Source organism: Lagenorhynchus albirostris, chromosome 5, assembly GCF_949774975.1.
Source record: "Lagenorhynchus albirostris chromosome 5, mLagAlb1.1, whole genome shotgun sequence".
Lineage (NCBI taxonomy): Eukaryota > Metazoa > Chordata > Mammalia > Artiodactyla > Delphinidae > Lagenorhynchus > Lagenorhynchus albirostris.
Window position 1 is genome coordinate 8,187,347 of NC_083099.1, and position 22,006 is coordinate 8,209,352.

At 37.3% G+C, this 22,006-nt stretch overlaps 1 protein-coding gene across 1 annotated transcript in view; it reads right to left on the bottom strand.

The window, feature by feature from the left end:
* The window catches only part of KCNH8 (potassium voltage-gated channel subfamily H member 8), a 384,891-nt gene that overhangs the window by 207,309 nt on the left and 155,576 nt on the right, over positions 1-22,006 (bottom strand). Inside the window, exon 3 of the mRNA XM_060149115.1 lies at positions 18,306-18,437. Within this exon, the coding sequence (XP_060005098.1) occupies positions 18,306-18,437 (132 nt within the window). The remainder of the gene's footprint in view (positions 1-18,305; positions 18,438-22,006) is intronic.

The window sequence follows — 22,006 nt, forward strand, 5'->3', positions numbered from 1 at the left end:
TTCTCTAGAAGTGAGGATTATTATAGGATAAATTTATTGATTTAAAAACTGATATTTACAGAGAAAAAGGGATGGATGGAACTAGATCAATGAATGTGTGAAGGTGGTTTTCCTTGCATAATGAACCTAGGAAAGATGTATTTCCTTATTCCCTATTTCCTATATTTTCCTAATTTTTCACATATTTTTTCATAAATGACCAGGTAATATTTTTTTCCAATGGATACAAACCGACACTATTTGTATTTTTAATTAAATATGATATTGTGGATATATTCCTTTTTTACTGTGATGTAGAGGAAATGTAAAGATTATAGGTTAAACTCAAGCGAAACAAAGCTTGTGTTTGAGTCCTGACCTTGCCACTAAGTTTTGTGAACTTGGGCGTGTTACTTAACTTTTGAAAGCATTGATGATAATATTGCTTTTACCAGAGGGTTGTTGAAATGATTAAATTAATGAATATACAGAAAGCATTTAGAAAAACACCTGACTGATGATAAGCACTCAGTAAGTATTAGATATCATTTTTATTCCAAAAAACATTTAAGGTCACATATATTTTTTAAAATTTACTTCCAAACAACTCATTTACTTTTATTTAGATCACTTAAATAACACCCATGTATTGATTATATGTTTTTTTAATGTACATGTTAAAATAGTAATAGTTTTCTTCAAAAAGTTTTTTATGTATCATCTAAAATCACCTTGTGTACTTCCAGCAACATTCATGACTTTTTTACTACTTTGGGAGAAACATCAGAAAACTATACTTTGACATACATATTCACATTAAAGCTTATTTTTAAATGTGAAGCTAATAATCTCTAATTTTAAAATGAAAATTATATTTCCTTGCTAAATGAAAAAACAGAAAGGGAAATTTTGAGGAGCACATCAGCTGCTAAAATCAAGCCATAACCATCCAGCTGGAATGACTAAACGCCCTTCTTGCTTTACTAGGATAATGTCAAATTTTACCTACAAATTTCAGCCACTGGTAACATGCTAGACTTATCTAAGGTAATAATCTGAATGAATTCTCCCTACCTTAAAAACGTTTGTTTACTTAACATCATTATAGTGGTCTTTTGTGGGTCTTAATAAGTGCAACAGCCAGGTATGTCCTATGCTCATTTTTTCCAATATGATGGGTATGAAATTCTACCTCTTTGTTTTTAATTTGAACTTTCCTGATTACTAATTAGGTTGAGTCTCTTGATATGTTCATGGCCAATTCAGGTTTCATTTCCTTAGGCTTATTTTGTCTATTGTAATTTTTTTATATTGAGTTGTTTGTATTTTGTTATTTATTTGGAGGAATTCCTTACGTATTCTTGATACAAATTAACAGTCAATTTTTTTGTGTTGCAAATATCTTTTCCAGACTTTTTGTAGGCTGGGCCCAGAGCTGGCCTATGACTATGAGTTTGCATTGTTCACCAGTTGTCCATCTCTGCCTTCCAGAGACGTCTGAGGAACTGGCCCTTGTTTTTGTCTGGCCATTCTAAATTCAGCGAAGTATTATACTTTGACTAGGGCTGTGTTAGCCTAGGGGAGCAAAGAACAGTAACAGAGAATTGCGTGCAGCCTGAGTGTGATCTACCCCACAGCCGTCTGAGTCACACTGTATATTGTATTACATGAGGGAGGAGACTTGTATTTCCTTAGATGAGGTAGTCCTCACGCATCCAGACCGGTTGACACGTGGAAGCGCTCGTCTCATGTATGTAGGACTGGCTTGGAGAGGCACAGCTGAGCTTCCAGAACATCTGATGTATCCATCATTAGCTCTGCAATTTTAATCCGCAATTGTGTCCACTGGTAGAGACCCTTTTGCAGCATTTCTGGAGCCTTCCATCCTCTTCTGTCACTGGATAATAATGCGAGTTCTCTGCTGAGTATCTTGAGTGATATAATGTCCTTGTCTATCTCCTATTTATTTGGCCGGGCAGCAGGCAGGATCTTAGTTCCCCAACCAGGATCGAACCTGCGTCTGCTGCAGTTGAAACGGGGAGTCTTAACCACTGGACCATCAGGGAAGTCCCCCTTCTCTATCTTTTAGATGAATGACCCTTGTTTTGCTTACTCAGGTGGTTTCTGTATCCGGTAGGTCCACCATATGATGCTCCCATTGACGTCTGTCAATTCTGTGGTCATTCATCTTTTTGCTCTTATTGGACTGTCTTTTAATGAATGAGTTCTGAGTTTAATGAAGTCGAATATAAATCACATTTTTGGTATCATGTTTAAGAAAACCTTCATTATACCAAAGTCAGTAAGATATTTACCTATATTTCTTTTTTTAAAAAATAAAGCGTTGAATTCTCTTTGAATTGATTTGTGACTATGATGTGAGGTGGGGGTCCAAATACATTTTTATTTAAATATAGAGGTTCAATATTTCCAGCATCATTTGATAAAATAGTCCATCCTTTCTGCATTGGTGTACAATGCAAGCTCTGTCAGATATCAGGTTTTCACAGGTGTATATACATGATTCCTGGCCCTCCATTCTGTTCCACTGGTGCATTTTTAAAAACTGATTTCTCTACAACATTTCATCTATTGCTATAAGTTCAGTATAAAAACTGATACGAGGTACCACAACTTTTCCTATTTGGTTTATCTTTGTCAGGATTGTCAGCTATTTTTGCAGTTTTTAAAATTTCACACAAATTTAAAATCTCAATGTCGTGGCAGCCTGGATGAGAGGAGAGTCTGGGGGAGAATGGATACATGTATATGTATGGCTGAGTCGCTTTGCTGTGCACCTGAAACTATCACAACACTGTTAATTGGCTATACTCCAATATAAAATAAAAAGTTAAAAAACATCACCTTGGCGGACTCCACAAAAGAACAAATAAACAAAATCAAAATGAAAAAAGAAAGCAAAAAAAAAAAAATGTTGAGATTCAGGATTTTCATTGGAATTCATATATCATTGGAATTATATATCAATTATGGCTTAACTCACATTGCTGTGATATTAAAACTTTCTATCCATTCATCCATGATTATTTTCTGGCACCCCACTTATTTAGATATTCTTTAATGGCTTTCAATAACGGCAACATTTTCTTCCTAAAGTTCATGCACCTTTCTGCTAGGTACTTTTTGTTTGCTATTACACATCAAAATTTTTGAAAGTTGCATTTATTTATAATTTGTTGCTCATGTATAGAAATGCAGTTGGCTTTGGATATTTGTCATGTAATTGTCAATTTTGCAAAGTCAAATATCAGTTATTTCTCTGTATATTCATGTGGGCTTTCTATGTAGGCAGTTATATAATTTGAAAATAATGATAATTTTATTCTCATTCCAATCTTTACAACTTTTACTTCTTTTTCTCTTCTTAGGGCACTGGCTAGCACTGCTAGTGTATTAAACAAAATTGGCAACAATTTTTTAGAAGAAATACTTTGAGTGTTTCAATTGTCTATTATATTGGCCATGTTTTTTTTGGTGTGGGGTAGGGAGCATAAAGATCATAGCCTTAATCAAAAGGTAGAAGATTCCCTTATTTGTATTTTTACCTTGTGCTCTATCAAAACATGTTTAATGTGTACTGCTGTGGAATTCCTGAGCCTACTGAGATGGTCATATTTTCTCCTTGAACCAGCGAATATGGCAGATTTTACTAATAGGCATTCTAATGTTGAACATTTCTTTGCTGTGATAAATTCAATTTGCTCAGGAAACATTGTTGCTTCTTTCATTGCTGGATTCAGTTTGCTTATAATTTTTGTTTAGAATTTTTGCTTCTATATTTATGGTGATATTAGGTTTCATTTTTTTCACACACTTCTCAAGCTGTCCTTGCCTGGTTTTAACATCAAGATTATATTACTTTTCTATTCTCTGAAAGAATTTGTTTAAGATTAGGTTTATTAAATGTGTGGGAATACTCATGCATAAAATCATTGGGGCTTAATATTTTGGGGAAAAATTTTAAAACTGATTCAGTATGTTTAATGATTATAGATAATTCAAGTTTTATTTCTCTTCCTGAGTCAATTAAAAAAAATTTAACAAACTTTCCATTTTATGTAATTTTTCAAAATCACTGGCCTAAGGTTTTTATTATATTGTCTCCTTAATCACTCCTGCAATTGTTGTCATATCCCCTTTTTCATTTTTCATATTGAAGTTTCTAATAGTAAAGTTTTGGTTAGTGAATGATCTACATTTTTGAATGAAGTTTCTGTATCTTATCTCTATTTTTTTCAAGAGTTCCAGTGGATAAAACATTCTAGTTGTCACCAACTCTTAACAACATTTTGAAGATAGTATTCCACTGTCTTCCAGCTTTTATTGTTGCCTTTGAGAGCGGAGCTGTCAGTCAAACTGGCTTTCACTTGCAGATGAAGTCATTTCCCTAAGCCTGATTTTAAGACATTCTCTTTGTATGTAGTGTTCTTTAGTTTCACATTTCCGAGACTTGGTTTGCTTACATTTATACCGACCTTTCAGATGTGTTGGGCTTTCTAAATCTGAGTATTGAGTTTTATAAATTCTGAAAATCCTCAACAGTTTATTCTCTACAGTTCTATTCTCTTCTTCTAAAATTCCATATATTTTGGATTGCTTTTCTTTAACCACTATTTCTCTTGAACATTTTTTTGTATGTGTCTGTAATACACTGCATGTATGGATTTACTTTTCTAACTCACTAATTCTTTCTAATTCTATGAACAGTCTGCTGTTTATCCTGTTCATTGAGTCTTTATTTGTAATTATCCTCTTTCTCATTTACAGAAGTTCTCTTTGGTTCTACCAACAAAAAAAGTGGCACTTGTCATCTGCCTCTACAAGGATGAGGTCACTAGCCACTGCAGCCATGGACCTTCAACACACCCTGAAAGGTGTTCAGGGTGGAGATCAGGAAGGAAGCCTTCTGTGTTCTGAGAAAAACTGGTAGAACAAGTCTTCAGATAGATAATTGCAGGAGAAGATTTTATGAGCCCAATCCTTGCATCTCCTCGTATCTAGAAAAGCACTAAAATCATTAACAGTGACATCTGCTCTCGTGACTAGCAGCCAGCCTCTGCCAACATGTGTGCTCCACTGCACGTCCCCCCTACACTAAAATCATATATAACACTGCCCTTCCCCCTACCACTTAGAAGCAGTTTCTCAGAACTATCTGAGACACCCTCTCCCAGGCTAGAGTCCTCATTTTGCCCCAGATAAAACTAAATCACAACTCTCACGTTGTGCTTTGTTTTTCAGTCGACAGTTTTTTTTTCAAATCTACCTGGTTAATTTTAATTGTCTTTGTCCCTCCATCATTTTTTTAAACTTGTTTTAAATTTTCTCTAAATAAATTAAGTAGACTTATATTTTTAATAGTTCCAATATCTTCAATATCTTCTTGTCCTCGAAGATTCAATTTTGTAATTTCCTTTTTTTCTGATGATTCTTGCTTGTGGTACCTTACCTCACAGCATTCATGATTTTTATCACATACTCATGTTCCTTGGAACGTTATATCTCTGAGGATTCTTGTAGAACTTCAATTAAAAATGCTCAATAAGAAAAGTTTGCATCTTATTTTCCAATGCGTCTGGGGAATCAGATGCTGATCAGAATCAGCGTCACTGATCAGAATCACTTTAAATAAAATTTTCAGCTAGAATTACTCTATATCCAACAGATATTGTGAATTCAGACACCAAACCTAAATGAAGGTAAGGTTCAGATTAGGAATGCTTACGAAAACCAGTCTTTTTCTTTTTTCATGTTCTTGCCGGAACCAAGGTTAAATAAGCAAGTCTTCCTCTTTGGGACCTCTCAGCCCCTGTTCCAGGTGACACTGTCAATGTCTTTCATTGTCCCAGACTCGTGCTGATGACTTCAATCTGATCTCCTGCTCTGTTGAGGACCTAGGCTTTGTCTTTCTTCCCTCAGCTACTCCAACATACTCCTCTTATTCATACTTCCTTTTTGTTCCTCAAATCTAATGTTCTCCCTTACTTTACCACTAGCACAGCCATATTATAAAATTTTTTATTTTATGCAGCAATTTTAGATATTCTGTATTAGGATCTCTCCTCTGCACCTCTAGCTCATTATATGCTTCTTAATCTTATAATTGATTTCTTTATAACAATAGATTGTTGAGAACTCAACAACAAACCACAACGGATGAATTATTTTCATTTCAAAAATAAATGAAAGACTATTTCGTATCAGTGATTTAACCCTACAAGAGAGGGTTGAGGTCTCCAATTTTCTACTTGTTATAAAAATGCTAATGCCTTCCTCAACAGCATGTATGGCAAATACCTGGCTTGCTTGTGACTATTACCTTCTCGTCTATTCACTGTGATCTTGGAAGAGGTCGATAATTGATTACAGTTGCCCGTTTGAGGTGACAAGATGCCACTTAAAAAACTTTTCAACATAAAATTCTGGGTAGCTATTACCAATCACATGACATTTGGTCATATAGTAACTCGTATTTGCCATGCTTGTCTAGATTATCAGATTCACTCGAGTTCTTTTTCACCACTATTATTTATTTTCCTCACAAATTAATAGTGTATCTTTTGACTCTAACGATGATGCGTGATTGCACAAGTGTGATAGTCACTATGGAAAGACACCACCAGACACCAGCAAAAGACATGCAATCCTTTAATGTAGGTAATGGATAAAGCTGTCATCTATAAATCTAGACATGGCTACACAGCGTGAAATGGCCAGCCAGCAGCATGCATGCAGTTTGATAAGTACTCTTGGCTTTCAAGTTCTCATATCGTCCCACTGCTGCCAATGAGACCATCTGTCTAAAGAGAGGGTATCATCAGGCCTTTGGGAACCTGCCTTCACCATTTTCCTGTTTTTTGGTTATGTATGAATTTTTAGATACCCTCTAGTACCTTCCTATTCACGGGTAACCACCATATTCCTAAGATCTTTGCAGTTAGACTAGAGAATCAAAAGCCAACTTTCCAGGGCACCCTACCCTCAATAGATCAAGGTTTGGGGCTTACCTGAAGTTCTATTCAGATAATAGAACTGATAATAGAACCTGAAGTTCTATTCAGATAATTTTTACTGTAACTTTAATTTAGCTAATCAATCCCTCTTTTCAACACAAAGCTAGACTATCAACTCAAGAAGTCATCAGTCAATGGTATGGCTTGATTTTCTGCAGTTCTGTTGCAACGTATGTAAATAAGTTATTAAATAATTTGTTCATTTGAATCTCATCAATCTATCCTTTAGGTTTCGCTGAAATTCTATTGCAAGATGAAATATATCTGGAGTCGCATTTTGGGTCCATCACTTAATTATTTCTTTCAGCTCATACCTAAGGCACCCTAAACAGGTCAGAGATCATGTACTTGAAAAATCAAACAAAATTATGACTCTTAGCCATTCTGATGGCTACTTCTTAATACTATCCTCCAATGTGACTCAGGGTTCTGCCCTATCCTTCCCTTCTATCCCGGGTATCTCAGCTTCTTTTCGACCCTCATGAGTACACTTCTTAGTGATCACGTTATTGTAAACCACTTTCTTGAGAGATCAACCCTCTCAGTGTCTATATCATCCTGTACTATAACATGCTTGCTTTCATATTTTCTCGAATAGGCTTATTTACCCATTTTTGCACTAAGGTTGTATTAATGAATAATATATTTTGTGTCTATATACTTGGTATATCCCATTTCTAATTTTTATAAAAGAATCACTAATTTTCTTTATTTACAGTTACTAGAAGTTGCTATTTTCAATACTTTTACCATCTCTATGCTTTTTGCCACTTTATTTCATCCCATCCCTTATGATCTCTCATACCCTAACAGTCACGACACACTCCTAAATCTCAGGTGATCACTGGCGTTCCTCAGCTCAAAAACCCTTTCTGTGTTCTCCTCAAGTTTTGAAAAAAAAAAAAATCATTCTAGACAGATTCCAAGTAGCCACAAGACTGCACCTCTCAATGCCAATCAGTTCCGTTTTCCATGTGTTACACCCTAGCTTTCATTCTGGGGCTCAAAAGTGAATCAGACACGGCCTCTGCCTTCACAGAGATCATAGTTGAGAAGGGGAAAGGAACATATGGAAAAAAAGGGCACAATCCAATGTGCTCCTAAGCACCATTTATACCCTCCAGAGCTTCTCCTCAATATGATGTCATTTTAGCAGCTTTCTAGTTAATAGATGTTCATCTCATCTTGCATAAACACCGTTAATATGAATGTCTGCTATGAAATGCCAATACACGGGCAAAAATTTCATTCTCCACATTGAGGAGCAGTTGCCAAATTATGTGTGTACACATTTTCCTCAGGAACTGAAAGATGTATTTTTAAAGTAGATCGAATGAAACTGGTTACCATATAATTTTAAGAGACTGAGCAATTATCCAAACATTTCAGGAGACATTTATCCAGTGAAACTTCTGTGCTGTCTAGGAGTCAAATAATTCCCCATATAACGTGTCAAACAAATACTTGAAAAGCCTCATGGAATTTGGGGGAGACCCACTGTAAAGATAAACAGGATTGCTTGATGGTGGTTCCTAAAAAGTCTTCCTGTATAAAAACAAGCTAGATGGGATGGAAAGCTCATTTTCACTGATGTGAGGGGCGGAAACTAAACTCAAACTCCCTTGAAACTGGGCACGCAATCACTCCTCTTCAGGGGACCCATTGTTTCTCAGCACTTCTCTAAGTAGCTGGCACCTAAGCTCTCAGCACCAAATAGTCTTTCTCACACTGGCAAAGCCATTAACACACTAATCAATATAAAAAGAAAAGCAAAGAGGGAAAGCACTCCCCCACCACCCCCTGAAGCATAAATCCACAGTCCCAAGTATGTCTCTCCACAAGATGCTGAAGCCTGAGACTCAGGTACCTGCAAACCTTTTTGTCCACGGTTTCCAGCCTCTCCCAAGTGATGCTACCATCATTCCTAACAGCAGCATGATAGCTATAATCCTGGAATTGGGAACATTCCCTAATACCAATGTCTAGTGAATTCTGCCAGACATGGAGACCTCACTAAGAATGTATATCCAACCAGGAAGTCAACTTATACAGCTTTTTAAACTCTCAACCTGAACTTACTAATCCTCTTAATACATATTTGTCTGGTGTTTCAATTAATTGAGTTTTCAACTGCAAAACGTTTTTAAATGTTAAATTCACCAAAAACGGGTTAAAAAATATGTCTCCATCCCCAAAGTTATAAAACTAGAAATACCTTTTATAAAAATATGACTGATAAGAAATTCGTTTGATAATTTCATCCAAGGGGCATAAACTACTGACCAATAGAACAAATTCAGCCCACAAGGTATATTTCGATTGGCTGCAGAATATTTAAAATTTTTCTTTAAACTAGAATGATGTAGTGAAGCATACCATGTGTGTTATGCCTAGGTTCCCACCATGGTCTATCACAGCATTTCATTCATCACGTTATCCCATGGTGTCCAAAGGCAAATTAGTTTATGAACTCTGGCTTATACTATTTGCCTTTAGAAGATTCTAGGAAAGAATAGTATTGGTGAATATGTAAAAAACAACCCACAGCTTTAAAAAATATAGGTAATATGTTATGTATGTGATTAAAACTCTTCAATCACTTTGAGGATCTACCCGAGCTCTTCATTCCCAGTTTCATCACATATTTGACAAAAAGTTGGTCTAGATCTCCTGAAGGCAGAAATCTATCTCCTCAGAAAAAGTATCAACTTTTACAACAGTTCTTTCATCAGACAACTGCTCTTTCTTAAGATTGGGGCCTGTGTTTCTTCATTATGCAAAGAAAAATCAGGCAGGATATTTCAGCAGGGGAAAGGAACATTATTACTATGCTCCCCATTGAAAATTAAAATATTCAAAATATGTCAAAATCATCTGAGACTTAATATCTGATCAGTGGCTTAATGTCTGTTTTTACAGAGAACATTTTTATATGTATTTTTAAGAAGTGACTTCCACTATCTTCAAAAATGTGGCCAAACTGAGATTCTCAGAAACTGGAGGACAAACAGAAGAGTCAACAAGAACACAAAATTCACCAGCGGCAGAGATTCTATTTGAAGTGAATAGAATCACACTAGGAGTAAGAACCCGTTTCGAGAGGCTTGGAGCAGGCTTTGATAAATACACATCCCGCGGTCTTTGACTTAAACTAAATATATTCATCAGAATGTGCAGCTTTGATAATTATGATACGATTATTTTGGAAATGCAAGAATGCTATGTTTTCCTCTATCTGTGAATAGTCTCCTAAATTGGACTTCATTTATGCATTCATTTATTCATCCACCCATCAATCAAACATTTATTGAGTATTTACTAAGTGTTAGACACTCTGGGTTGGGGATACGATCTTGAACAAGAGAAGAAAAGCCTGTTTCCAGATGAAGCTTACATTTTAATGGAGTGGAGAGCAATTACGATATAAACTAACTTTTGAAAAATGTGTTTCATATAGCCATACAGGCTATGCCTACAGTGAACAAGGTGATGGGATACAGTGGCTGGAGATGGGCCCTTCCGACTGGATGGTCAGGAGAACCTTTCTAAGGAATGTGTATAGCATGAAGCTTCTCAAACTTGGATGTGCCTGTGAATGGCACAGGATCTTGTCAGAATTCAGATTCTGATTCAGAGGTCTGATGTGGGGCCTGAGATTCTGCATTTTTAATGAGCTCCCAGGTGATGCTAATGTGTCAGGTCCTCATACACTTGGGATAGTAAGGACTTTGAATAAGAAATGAGAATGGTAAAACCCTTGGGCATATATCTGGAAAAGATTAAAACTCTAATTTGACAAGATACATGCACCCCAATGTTCACAGTAGCACTATTCACAATAGCCAAGACATGGAAGCAACCTAAATGTCCATCGACAGACAAATGGATAAAGAAGGTGTGGTACATAGATACAATGAAATACTACTAGCCATAAAAAAGAATGAAATAATGCCATTTGCAGCAAGATGGATGGACCCAGAGATTATCATACTAAGTGAAGTAACTCAGACAGAGAAAGACAAATATCACAGAATATCATTTATACGTGGAATCTAAAAAATGATACAAATGAATGCATTTTGCAAAACAGAAATAGATTCATAGACATAGAAAACAAACTTATGGTTACCTAAGGGGAAAGCGGGGAGGGATAAATTAGGAGTTTGGGATTAACATACATGCACTACTATACATAAAAGAGATAAACATCAAGGACCTGCTATATAGCACAGGGAACTATATTCAATATCTTTTAATAAACTATAATGGAAAAGAATGTGAAAAAGAATAGATATACACATATATATGTATATATATGTATATACATATAACTGATTCACTTAGCTGTACACCTGAAACTAACACAACATTGTAAATAAACTATACTTCAGTTAAAATAATTTCTTTTAATAAAAAAAAATGAGCATGGTAAAAAGAACTGACAATCATGTGTGGGACTTTGGGGAGGAACTGAGACAAGCCCAACCTTGTGTCCACCTCATTTCTAATCTTCTCTCATCTGTCTCACAGGATGCCCCAGGGCATAAAGGGAGGATCAGAGATCTGAGACCAGAGAGGCCTGGGCTTCCATCCTGTCTCCAGCTTTTCACAGCACTGAGGTTTTGGGCAGCTCCCGTCCTCTCTCTAAGTCTCATTGCTCCACATCGTGGGATCCTTGCGTAATCTGTCTGGCTTAGAGCAAAGAATCAGTAAATGAAAGGCACTCTGCAGCAGGCATCATACTACCACGAGGTGACAAGTATGAGGACGGCAAATAGGACAGCACAGCAGAAGACAAAGAGAGCCCCAGGGTCCCCAGTCTTGCTGCTTCGCTGTTCCAAGTATGGGCTTCTCAGCTCCAGACTCTTCGAGATATGAGAAAAATAAGCCCTTATTTAGTTAAGCTCACATTAGTTAGGTTTTCTGGCTCTTGTACCTAAATGCAATTCATATCTAATTGTTGAGTGCAGCTATTCATTATTATTATTTCTTCTGAAGTCACTTAGCAATAGGAAAAGACAGGAGCACTCTAAAGCTTTTGCCAGTGTCCTTAATCGTGACAACCTGCTCTGCCCGCCAAAAGCTAGACTACCAAGGAACGCCGCTGCATTTGACTCCTGATCTGTATTGTCACTGAAGATAATGTGGAGACCTTCACACATCAACCCCTAAATTCTCAAGGCAAATTTGAAGTGTCCACTTTTTAGAAATGGTCATCAAAATCCCCCAGTTTTGAGGCAACTGATAATGTTGTTGGCACATCATGCATAACCCAGTGTCAACCGTCATTTCAAGCCAAATCTGGGGCACCCTACAAGCCATAAACAAGGCACATATTCTACTCAACTGAGCAGAAAACCAAATTAGCATGTGAAAAAAGTTTAGGAAATTGAGACACACACAACTGAGGAAAAGAAACTTTTAAAAGAAGCTGTGCCCTCACACAGGTAAAGGTCCTTTCGTAACGTTAATTAATCAGCGGGTTTGTACTCAGTGTCTGTTATGTGTAAAGTCCTGGAGGAAAGTGAAAGGCAGCTGGAGCAGGATGCCAAGTTTAAGGCCCTCACCGTTGTGGGAAAAACAAGTCAGAAGCGTTAGGCCAGCAGCGAGGCACAGATCAGTCTAAGGGAAGGACCCTCACTATGACCTAAGGGGGTTCAGGTAAGATGACTATAAAGAAAAGAATTGGGATTTTCATGGTAAACAGGGGTGACAAAGATGTTCCAGGTGAGGGGAAGTTTGAGGACCAGGGTATGGAGAGAGAGAGTGTGAGTTTTACTTGCTGAGCGTGAACAGACCAGCGTGGCTTGTCCAGAGACTTCAAGAAGGTTTAGAAGGTGGTATGTATGTAGTTAGAAAGTGAATTGTGAGAAGCATCATAAGCTGATTCTTAAGTAATTGGAACTTAAAACCTGCTTACCTGAGCTAAGAGCAGATCTGTTTAATTAAAAGAGGAAGTTCTGCTCTCTTGCTTCCCTTCATGTGGGCTTCCCTCTGTGCACGAGCGCCCTGGTATCGGTCTCTCTGTGACCAAACCTCCTTCTAAGGACACCAGTTGGATTGGATTAGTTCTACCCTAACGGTCTCATTTTACCTTAATTACCTCTTCAAAGGCTCTATATCAAAATGCAGTCACATTCTGAGGTCCTGGGTGTTAGGGCTTCAGTGAGTCCAGAACAGTCCCCAAACCAGAAACTTGGAATTCATCAACTCTTTCTTTTCCCTCATCTCTACTGTCAAGGTCTACCGGTCATAACTCTGAACTCTATCCTCACACCATCTAAGCTCCTTAGAAAGACATAATAAAATCTTTAAGTTTTAAGTCATGCCTGCCTATCTAGAGTTGAAACTCAAAACCCTGACTTTTAGAAACTACTTCTGAACAAAGGTCAGCTATTTGTTATTTCATCTCCTGAAATTAACTTCCCTTCCTTTCAGTTTATCAAACTCCTCACATCCTTCAAGTTTTGTTTCAATATTATTTTCCCTGTGAAGTTCTCCTCGACTCTGCTCCAATTCTTGCTGGCCCCACGCTACCATTTTACCTTGTCTGGGAAGAATTTACCATTTCTGCCACTCTACTGTCACTGAACATAGTATACTGCAAATACTGGATCCATTTCCTTCGTAAGATCATGAGCTCTTTGGAGAAAAAAAAAAACACCAATAGAAGGAATGTACACTCTGGAATCTGTACGAGTGTCAACCCTAGTCCTACCATTTTTCACTATGTTGACTTTGTCAAATTACTTAAAATTCATTGGTAAATAGGAATAGGAATAATTCCTATTTCATAGCGTTATAACGAGAAGCAAATGAAGTAATCATCAGTATGAAGCAGAGACTCAATAACAGCTAGCTATTTTTATAAAACATGTAGAATATAACAATGACCACAACTCTTTTCTTCTTGGGCGTATTCAGTGCTACGTGATTTGCAGATATTATCTCGTATATACCTAAAGTAAGTGTAGACGTGTATGATTACCCCTTTTTATAGGTGAAGAAACTTAGTCTCCGAAAGGCTAAGCAGCTTGTCTAAGGGCTAACAGCCAACACATGTGGAACCAGGGTTTAAGCTAAAATTTAGATGATTCAAACAAAGCATACTGTACCCAAACAATCATTCAATATGGAAGGCAGAATGGGTGCTCAATGAATATTGATTGAGTTGCTTAATTCATTATTAATCCGCAATTAAATTAATATATTTCTTACTGATATTTCTATAGGGAAAGAGGTAAACAGGGTTTCATGTTAAATTAACTCAGTAATGCTAGACACACATATAGAAGTTATTGGTTTACACACTTTTTTTAGAATGGAAATGAAATATGTGTCAAAAAATGGAAGGAATATAAAAGGTAATTAAAATCACCAGATTTCTGCTGAAGTCTCTCTCTGTCTCAATCACACACACACACACATCCCAGATCAGCAGCTGAAAACTGAGTGTCCAAATAGTACTTTGCATTTTATGCCAATCTTCCATCAATGCTGTTCATTGTATCCCATACCTTGCTAGTTTTTTCTATAAAATATGATTTTCCTCCTTTCGAATAAACCCCAGAACAATGTAGACGTTACTGATTAAAGCATTTTTTCTTAAACAAGTACAATTTATATCTCTTAAGCAAAGTCCATCATATGAGCCTTGGTAGGGAATTAATTTAATTAACACAAACCATATTCCTACAACTCAGATGATCTTCAGAGATACATTCGTATGACATCTGGTATCGGGTCACATCAGGCTACATGCTCACCTCGAGTTTTCTAGTGCTGAGATACAATACTGCTCCAATTATACAGAGACATTTTAAGAGTTTTCAAACACATCTTGAAGTTCTAAAAATACCATACGCTAAGGTGTGCCTTTCCTGCAAGACATGCCATCAATTGGTGAATTTTAAGGTATTTTTGCCCTATTAAGAGCAGATTAAAAAAAGAGAGAAATATATATATGTATTTTACGATCATTTTATAACTATGCTGGCTTACAATAGTTACTTTGCCTCTATTAAAATACTACATAGTTTTGTGGGACATTTATAACTTAGCAACAGAAAAGAAAATATTCTTTTTTTTTTTTTTTTTTTGCGGTACGCAGGCCTCTCACTGTCGTGGCCTCTTCCGTTGCAGAGCACAGGCTCTGGACACGCAGGCTCAGCGGCCATGGCTCATGGGCCTAGCCGTTCCGCGGCATGTGGGATCTTCCCGGACCGGGGCATGAACCCGTGTTCCCTGCATCAGCAGGCAGACTCTCAACCACTGCGCCACCAGGGAAGCCCAAGAAAATATTCTTGAGTGTTCAATATATATTAGAAATAACACTTAATTTCATATGAAATAATAATCATTTGAGGAACAAAGTCATAAAGCTATTAAAAGATTTAGAGACTTACTATCAAATATTTCAAAATTTCTACAACATATTCTGCCTTATACAATTAATGTTAAAAGTGCTTTTTGTTTTTCTTTCTTTAAACCTTGCAGGAGATAGTCTTCATATTTTACATGTTCTCTAAACAAAATGGGACTATTATTAAGCATAGTTTAATATATTTATTTAAATAGAAATGTAAAACTCTTTTTTATGATGGAACCTTGGATTAGAATAATTGCTACTCGTTCCATAGGGTATTCAAATGCGTGCGCTTCACCCCCAAAAGGCAGGTGCAAGCTTTCCTGGGGAAGCAGCTCTGCTAGTGTAACACACCTGGCCTCTGTACTGCTCCTTTATTCAATTCTTCCCAGGGGAAGAGGAGGAATTTAATATGATTGAGTTTGGCATATATGGCGTGGCCCTTACTCTTTCCTCTCTTTAGGGAGCAGCTGCCTTTGGGAAGCACCTGTTCTGCTCTGGTCCTCCAAGCTGGAGGTAACTTTGCCTTAATCTGGGCTCACTGAGAGGAAGCCCATTTGCTGTTGATAATATGCCACATTCTCTGTTATCGGTTTCTTCAGAAATAAAGGTGATGTGTTGGTCTCCCATCTGCCTTACTCTTATTTCTTTCTCAGTTGGCTCAGAACTTGGGTGGGGAAAAGGAGTGTTTGTACTGAGCTCTTTCAAACCCCAAATGAATAAGTATATTTTTACTCCTTTTATCCATTGCAGTCCTCCAAAAGGGGGATTTCACCCCTATCTACAGACACCAGAAACGCAAGACAAAGATGATGACCTAAATTATATAAAACCATTAGTTATAATCTTCATGTTCAAAGCAAGTCAGTTGATTAAACTGCCCACTTTGAAGCAAAAAAAAAAAGAAAAAAAAAGCCATATTTCTTTCTAAGGATAGTTTTATGTATCTATCTATACATATGAGTATACATAATATATACACATATATATTTAATACATAAATATAATGTTATTCAAATAATCCTTATGGTGGCATAAGAAAAACTGTACTTGGTCTTTGTGCCTATTGCTGGCACACAACTCTATAACCCTTGGAATCTCTGGAGGGATGAGTGTCTTTTATGTGCTAATAAATATTTGGTGGTGGGGAAGGGGAGGGTGCCCTAGATTACTTCGGCAGGGCAACACATTGCCAGAAAGACCAGGGCAAGATTAGAGGGCCAGAACTTTTAGCCCCGCTCCCTGACCTTCTGGGGAGGGGAGAGGGACTAAAGAATGAGTTGATCACTGATGGCCAGTGATGTAATCAATCTTGCCTACGTAACGAAGCCTCCATGAAAACTCCTACTAAACACCCGAGCAGGAGAGCTGATGAACACATCCAGGTGCTGGGAGAGTGGCACACCCAGGAAAACCACAGCAGCCCCAGGCCCTCTTCCCTATACCTACCCTAGGCATCTCTTCCCTATGGCTGTTCCAGAGTTAGAGCCCTTCCAATAACAGAAGTGTCACTCTGCATTCAGTAAGCTGTTCTAGCAAATTATCAAATCTGAAAAGGATGGGGAGGGCTGTGAAATTCCCGACATTGTAGCCAAGCTGGACAGAAGTGTGTGGGCCCCGGGCACCCCGTACTTGTGACCGGCATCTGCAGTTAGTGTGGGCCCTTATACCTGTGCACTCTGACACTAAATCCAGGTAGTTAGTGTGACCTGAATTAAATGATAGGACACCCAGCTGGAGTCCAGAGAGTTGAAGAACTGGTTGTTGGTATGGAAAAAACCTACATTTGGTATAAGAAGTGTTCTGAGTAAATACAGTTCATACTTACCTTTTCTTTTCCTATAACAGCAAAGAAAACAGTAAAAACAAAAACAAAACCACGCACACCGATTTCCACACTTTTCTCTCATTGGACAGGTATTACACGTGCTCTAATATCCAAGTAACTTTAAGTATAAGACTGCTCACCCCTCCTGTATGTAAAATATGCCACAGTGTTTAGTTATGCAAATACACAAGAAAACAGTCCTGCATTTGCAAACATTCCAAATGATAGAAGTTGGCCAGGGTCACCAAATAGCTCTCAATTTGTGTTGTCATTTCAAAAGACATAATGTATTTAAAACACTCACACACATTTTTAAAAAGACATAGTTGTTGAAACATCAAAGAGCTGGTTCTCATAAAGAACTTAATATACAGGAAGTCCCTACAATGACAATTGCCTTTTCTCTGGTCACCAAAATATTTAATCCTACTTTTGTTTAAATGAAATAATATGGGCATATTTTCAATGTTACTTTTGTCTGCTTACATGAATGCAGGGTATTTCCTCATAAACTACAGACACAAGCTATAAAGTAATCAATAGAAAGTCTTAGAATACTTTAAAGATCATTGAAGAGCTTGTCTGTGTCTTAAAACAAATTATTTTTGCAAAATACAGAACGTTGCATTTGCAACGTTCCACTCTAACAAGCACTAAACTTGAGTTCTGGATTTTGGATATAAAATGAAATCTTGCACTTCTAAGTTCTGAACTACTGCACATTAGATGAAACTGAGAGCAGTAGTTTCAATCGCATCATTTTAACTTCACTCATTGCTATCAATGTATATTCTTCCCTGATAAAACAAGGTGGTGTGAATCTGTGTATTCTGATAAGTTGTTTTCCCATCCTCATTCTCCTCAAACAGGAGTATAAACTTCTGGTTCCTATCAAGTGAGTTTTTATTACAAAGAGGAAAATGCAAATTCATGTGAGTCTGTGATTTGGGGATAGGCACCAAATACTGACTGCTAAGAGTTATGAATGTTTATCTGTTGCTGTTATTAAAAACACATTTTTTTTTCCTACCAGAGTATTTGAATAAACAATTTCAAAATGTTACTCCATCTGTCAATGTTTTCTGAAAACAGTACAAACCTTCTTTTTTATCTTCTGGAGTAATCTTCACTTTTGTATCTGTTATATCTTTGAATGAGGCCAGAAAAAGGACCACATCTCCTTTCTCATTCTTTATAGGGACAATATCCAATAGGCACCAAAATGGAGACCCTGCAACGGTAATAAAAATACAAATCAACCACTGCCTTGTGTTTTTTCTATGAAAATCACATCATTTGTGGTATAGTTAATAAAGTCCTTACTGTTTTCTTCTATCCCATGAGTCTCCCCCAAAATCTTAAAAATGTCAGTTTTCAGACTCCATAAACGTCTAGCCTCTAATGCATATCTCTTCATTCCCAAATGAAGTGCTTTCTCTGAAAATAAGGGAGTATTTTAAACAAAACCACTAGTCTGTGCTGAGACTGTTCTGCTTATGTCATTCAAATTTGTATTTCTTCTTTGAATGTATTGATGTTGAAGCATTCCACTTGATGAAACTCTGCCCCTTCCCGCCCGAAGCACACACTGGTTCCTAAATAAAGGCTTTTGTTTGATATGAGTTTGCTAGAGGTTTATTTAGTCCATTTAAAAATCAATGCTTGTGCACGAGAATGGCTAAAAGAAAAAAAGATGGAAAATACCAAGTTTTGGGAAGGATGATGCAAAGTAATTTGAACCCTCCTACATTACTGACTCGTTGCCAGTTAGTACATATACATTAAAAACTGTTTGGCAGTATCAAGATATATTATCACAATACATTATATGGTAATGTGAATGAGTGATATATAATAATCGACAGGGGAATGGATGAATATCACTAACATAATGTTAAGCAAAAATAACCAGACCCAGAGGAGTAGAATCCATTTAAATGAAGTACAAACATAGGCAAAACAAATCTAGGGTTTAAGAGGTCAGGTTAGTGGTTACCTTTGGGAGACTGTGATTAGGAGGGGACACGGGTCAGGGTGTTCTGCGATGCTGGTCCATATCTTTCATGACCTTTATGTTGATTGCATAGGAGTATTCAGGTTTTGAAAGTCATCAAACTCTGTACTCGTGTGTATTTTTCAGAGTATATATTTTATTTCAAGAACATATTCTTTTTTTTTTTTTGCGGTACACGGGCCTCTCACTGTTGTGGCCTCTCCCGTTGAGGAGCACAGGCTCCGGACGCGCAGGCTCAGTGGCCATGGCTCACGGGCCCAGCCGCTCCGCGGCATGTGGGATCTTCCCGGACTGAGGCACGAACCCGTGTCCCCTGAATCGGCAGGCGGACTCTCAACCACTGCGCCACCAGGGAAGCCCAAGAACATATTCTTAAAAGTGATACTCAGACTCGTAAAAAAGAATGAAATAATGCCATTTGCAGTGACATGGATGGACCTAGAGATTGTCATACTGAGTGAAGTAAGCCAGACAAAGACAAATATCATATGATATCACTGATATGGCGAATCTAAAAAAAAATGGTACAAATGAACTTATTTACCCAACAGAAGGAGCCACAGATGTAGAAAACGAACTTATGGTTACCAAGGGGTAAAGGGAGGGAGAGATAAACTGGGAGATTGAGATTGACGTATACACACTACTATACATAAAATAAATAACTAATAAGGACCTACTGTATAGCACAGGGAACTCTACTCAATAATCTGTAATGACCTATATGAGAAAAAAATCTGAAAACAGTGGATATATGTACCTGTAAAACTGAATCACTTTGCTGTACAGCAGAAACTAACACAACATTGTAAATCAACTATACTCCAATAAAAATTAATTTTAAAAGTGATATTCAAGTTCAATTCTATTCTTTGAGCAAAAGAACCATGAGAAATATCATTAACAGACTCAAGTTCAAACCTAAGGCTTATATTTTGAAAAGTTTTTGTATATTTCAAAATACATATTAAAAAATATATTAAAATTCCAGTACTAGATTTTCTACTGAAAAGCATTCTTGGGCAGAAATATTTGAAGTTGATGAAAAAGTTATTGCTTAAAAACTAAACTGTTGATCTATTCACACATAATTTTCCTACACTTTTACTTTGATGGGAAAAAAATCTGAATTTCCATCTTATTTGGGAATTGATTTCAAAGCTGGATATACGACAAAAATCACAGAGTCAGAAATATCTTTGATGTTTTAACTTGCTTTGTATATACTGTGTTAGATCTCACACTTTCCAACACAGCGATATATCCATCCAGCCTTGGAATCTCTCATTTTTCTTCAATTGAGCACCAGACGAGCAGCTGATTTGTATTTAGCGTCCATCTGACATAAAAATCGTATTTTACTATAGCTGCTGGGGTATTTTTGTTGAAAATGTGTGGTTAAGTACACATGTAATAAATGTATGTGTAATGTGCTGCTACTTATAAAGTATGCCTTGAATATGTACCTGTTCCCCCACATCCTCCTAATCGTTTAGTGGCATGATTTCCTTCTTGTTCTTTTGACTCAGACACATGGTTTCCTTTCATTCATCTTCCCAAATATCTATGCCACAGCAATCCCATCTCAATACCCCATCACCAGACTCCAGAAAACCTAGAATCTATGGCTTATCACCAGGGCTCCACCATCAATCAGCCACGTGACCATGGGAAGTCAGTTAACATTTCTGCAATGAGATTCCCTCGACTGTAATGTTCTCACATCCTCCTGTCCAGGGTAGATATAGTAACCCCAAGAAACATGAAGTGATAACTCAACGTTATTGTCTATGATTAATGAAGAAACCTCATAAATGAGCCCTATCCCTGGCCAGACCCTGCTCTCTCCCTCATCCCAGAATGGCTCTTACTTCCAATTTTTGTCTATGATTACCATTTCAACTTGGGAGCCTTTTCCCCTAATGCTGTAGCTACGGTAGGAACAAAAAGAACCATCAGGCCAAGCTATCAATCACACCCTAGAGACAGGAATCGTGGGGACTTGGAGAATGGCATGAATCTAATACTTTGGTGCACACTTTAAAACATCTGTCAATTTCCTTGCAGGAACGTCACCCAAACCAAAACAGAGACTATTAATTTTCCTGAAAATCATTCGATCTATGCACTCAGACAAGCATCATTATTGTCTCCACAGAGTCTCCTCACAGACGCGCCAGTGTATTTTAAAGAAAAGCCAAAGCACAAAATGAGGTGAAAGCCAAGGAAAGAGCTGCCAACATGACAATATTCTCTAATCAGCCATGATGCACGGGCGTCGCGTCACAGCATGCTCTGGAAGAGTTGAAAAATCACTTTGGAATTTGTCTTTCAGGTTATAATGAGAGGTGATCTCTGACATTTTATAAATTCATTAGAAACTTCATTAATATGGGTCCTTCTAAATTCAAATTTTGTAACGAGTTGTCATGAGCTAAGCTAATGTCAACCTCCCCATTTCATACATGACAAAAAAGTGAATCAGGGAAGCAGCGTAAGAGACATATAGGCCTATCTTTGTCCTCCCTCTCTCCCACCCTTCCTTCCTTCCTCTTTCTTTCTTCCCTTCCTTCCTCTTTCCTCCTTTTCTTCCTTCCTTCCTCCTTTCCTTCTTTCCTTCCTCCCTCCCCTCCCTTCCTTTCTTCCTTCCTTCCTTCCTCCTTTCCTTCCTTTCTTTCTCCCTCCCTCCCTTTATCCCTCTTCCTTTCTTCCTTCAACTGCTCCTTCATATTTATCCACACCAACTTCCTTACAAATATGGCTTTGGGTACCTCTAAAGTTAGAAA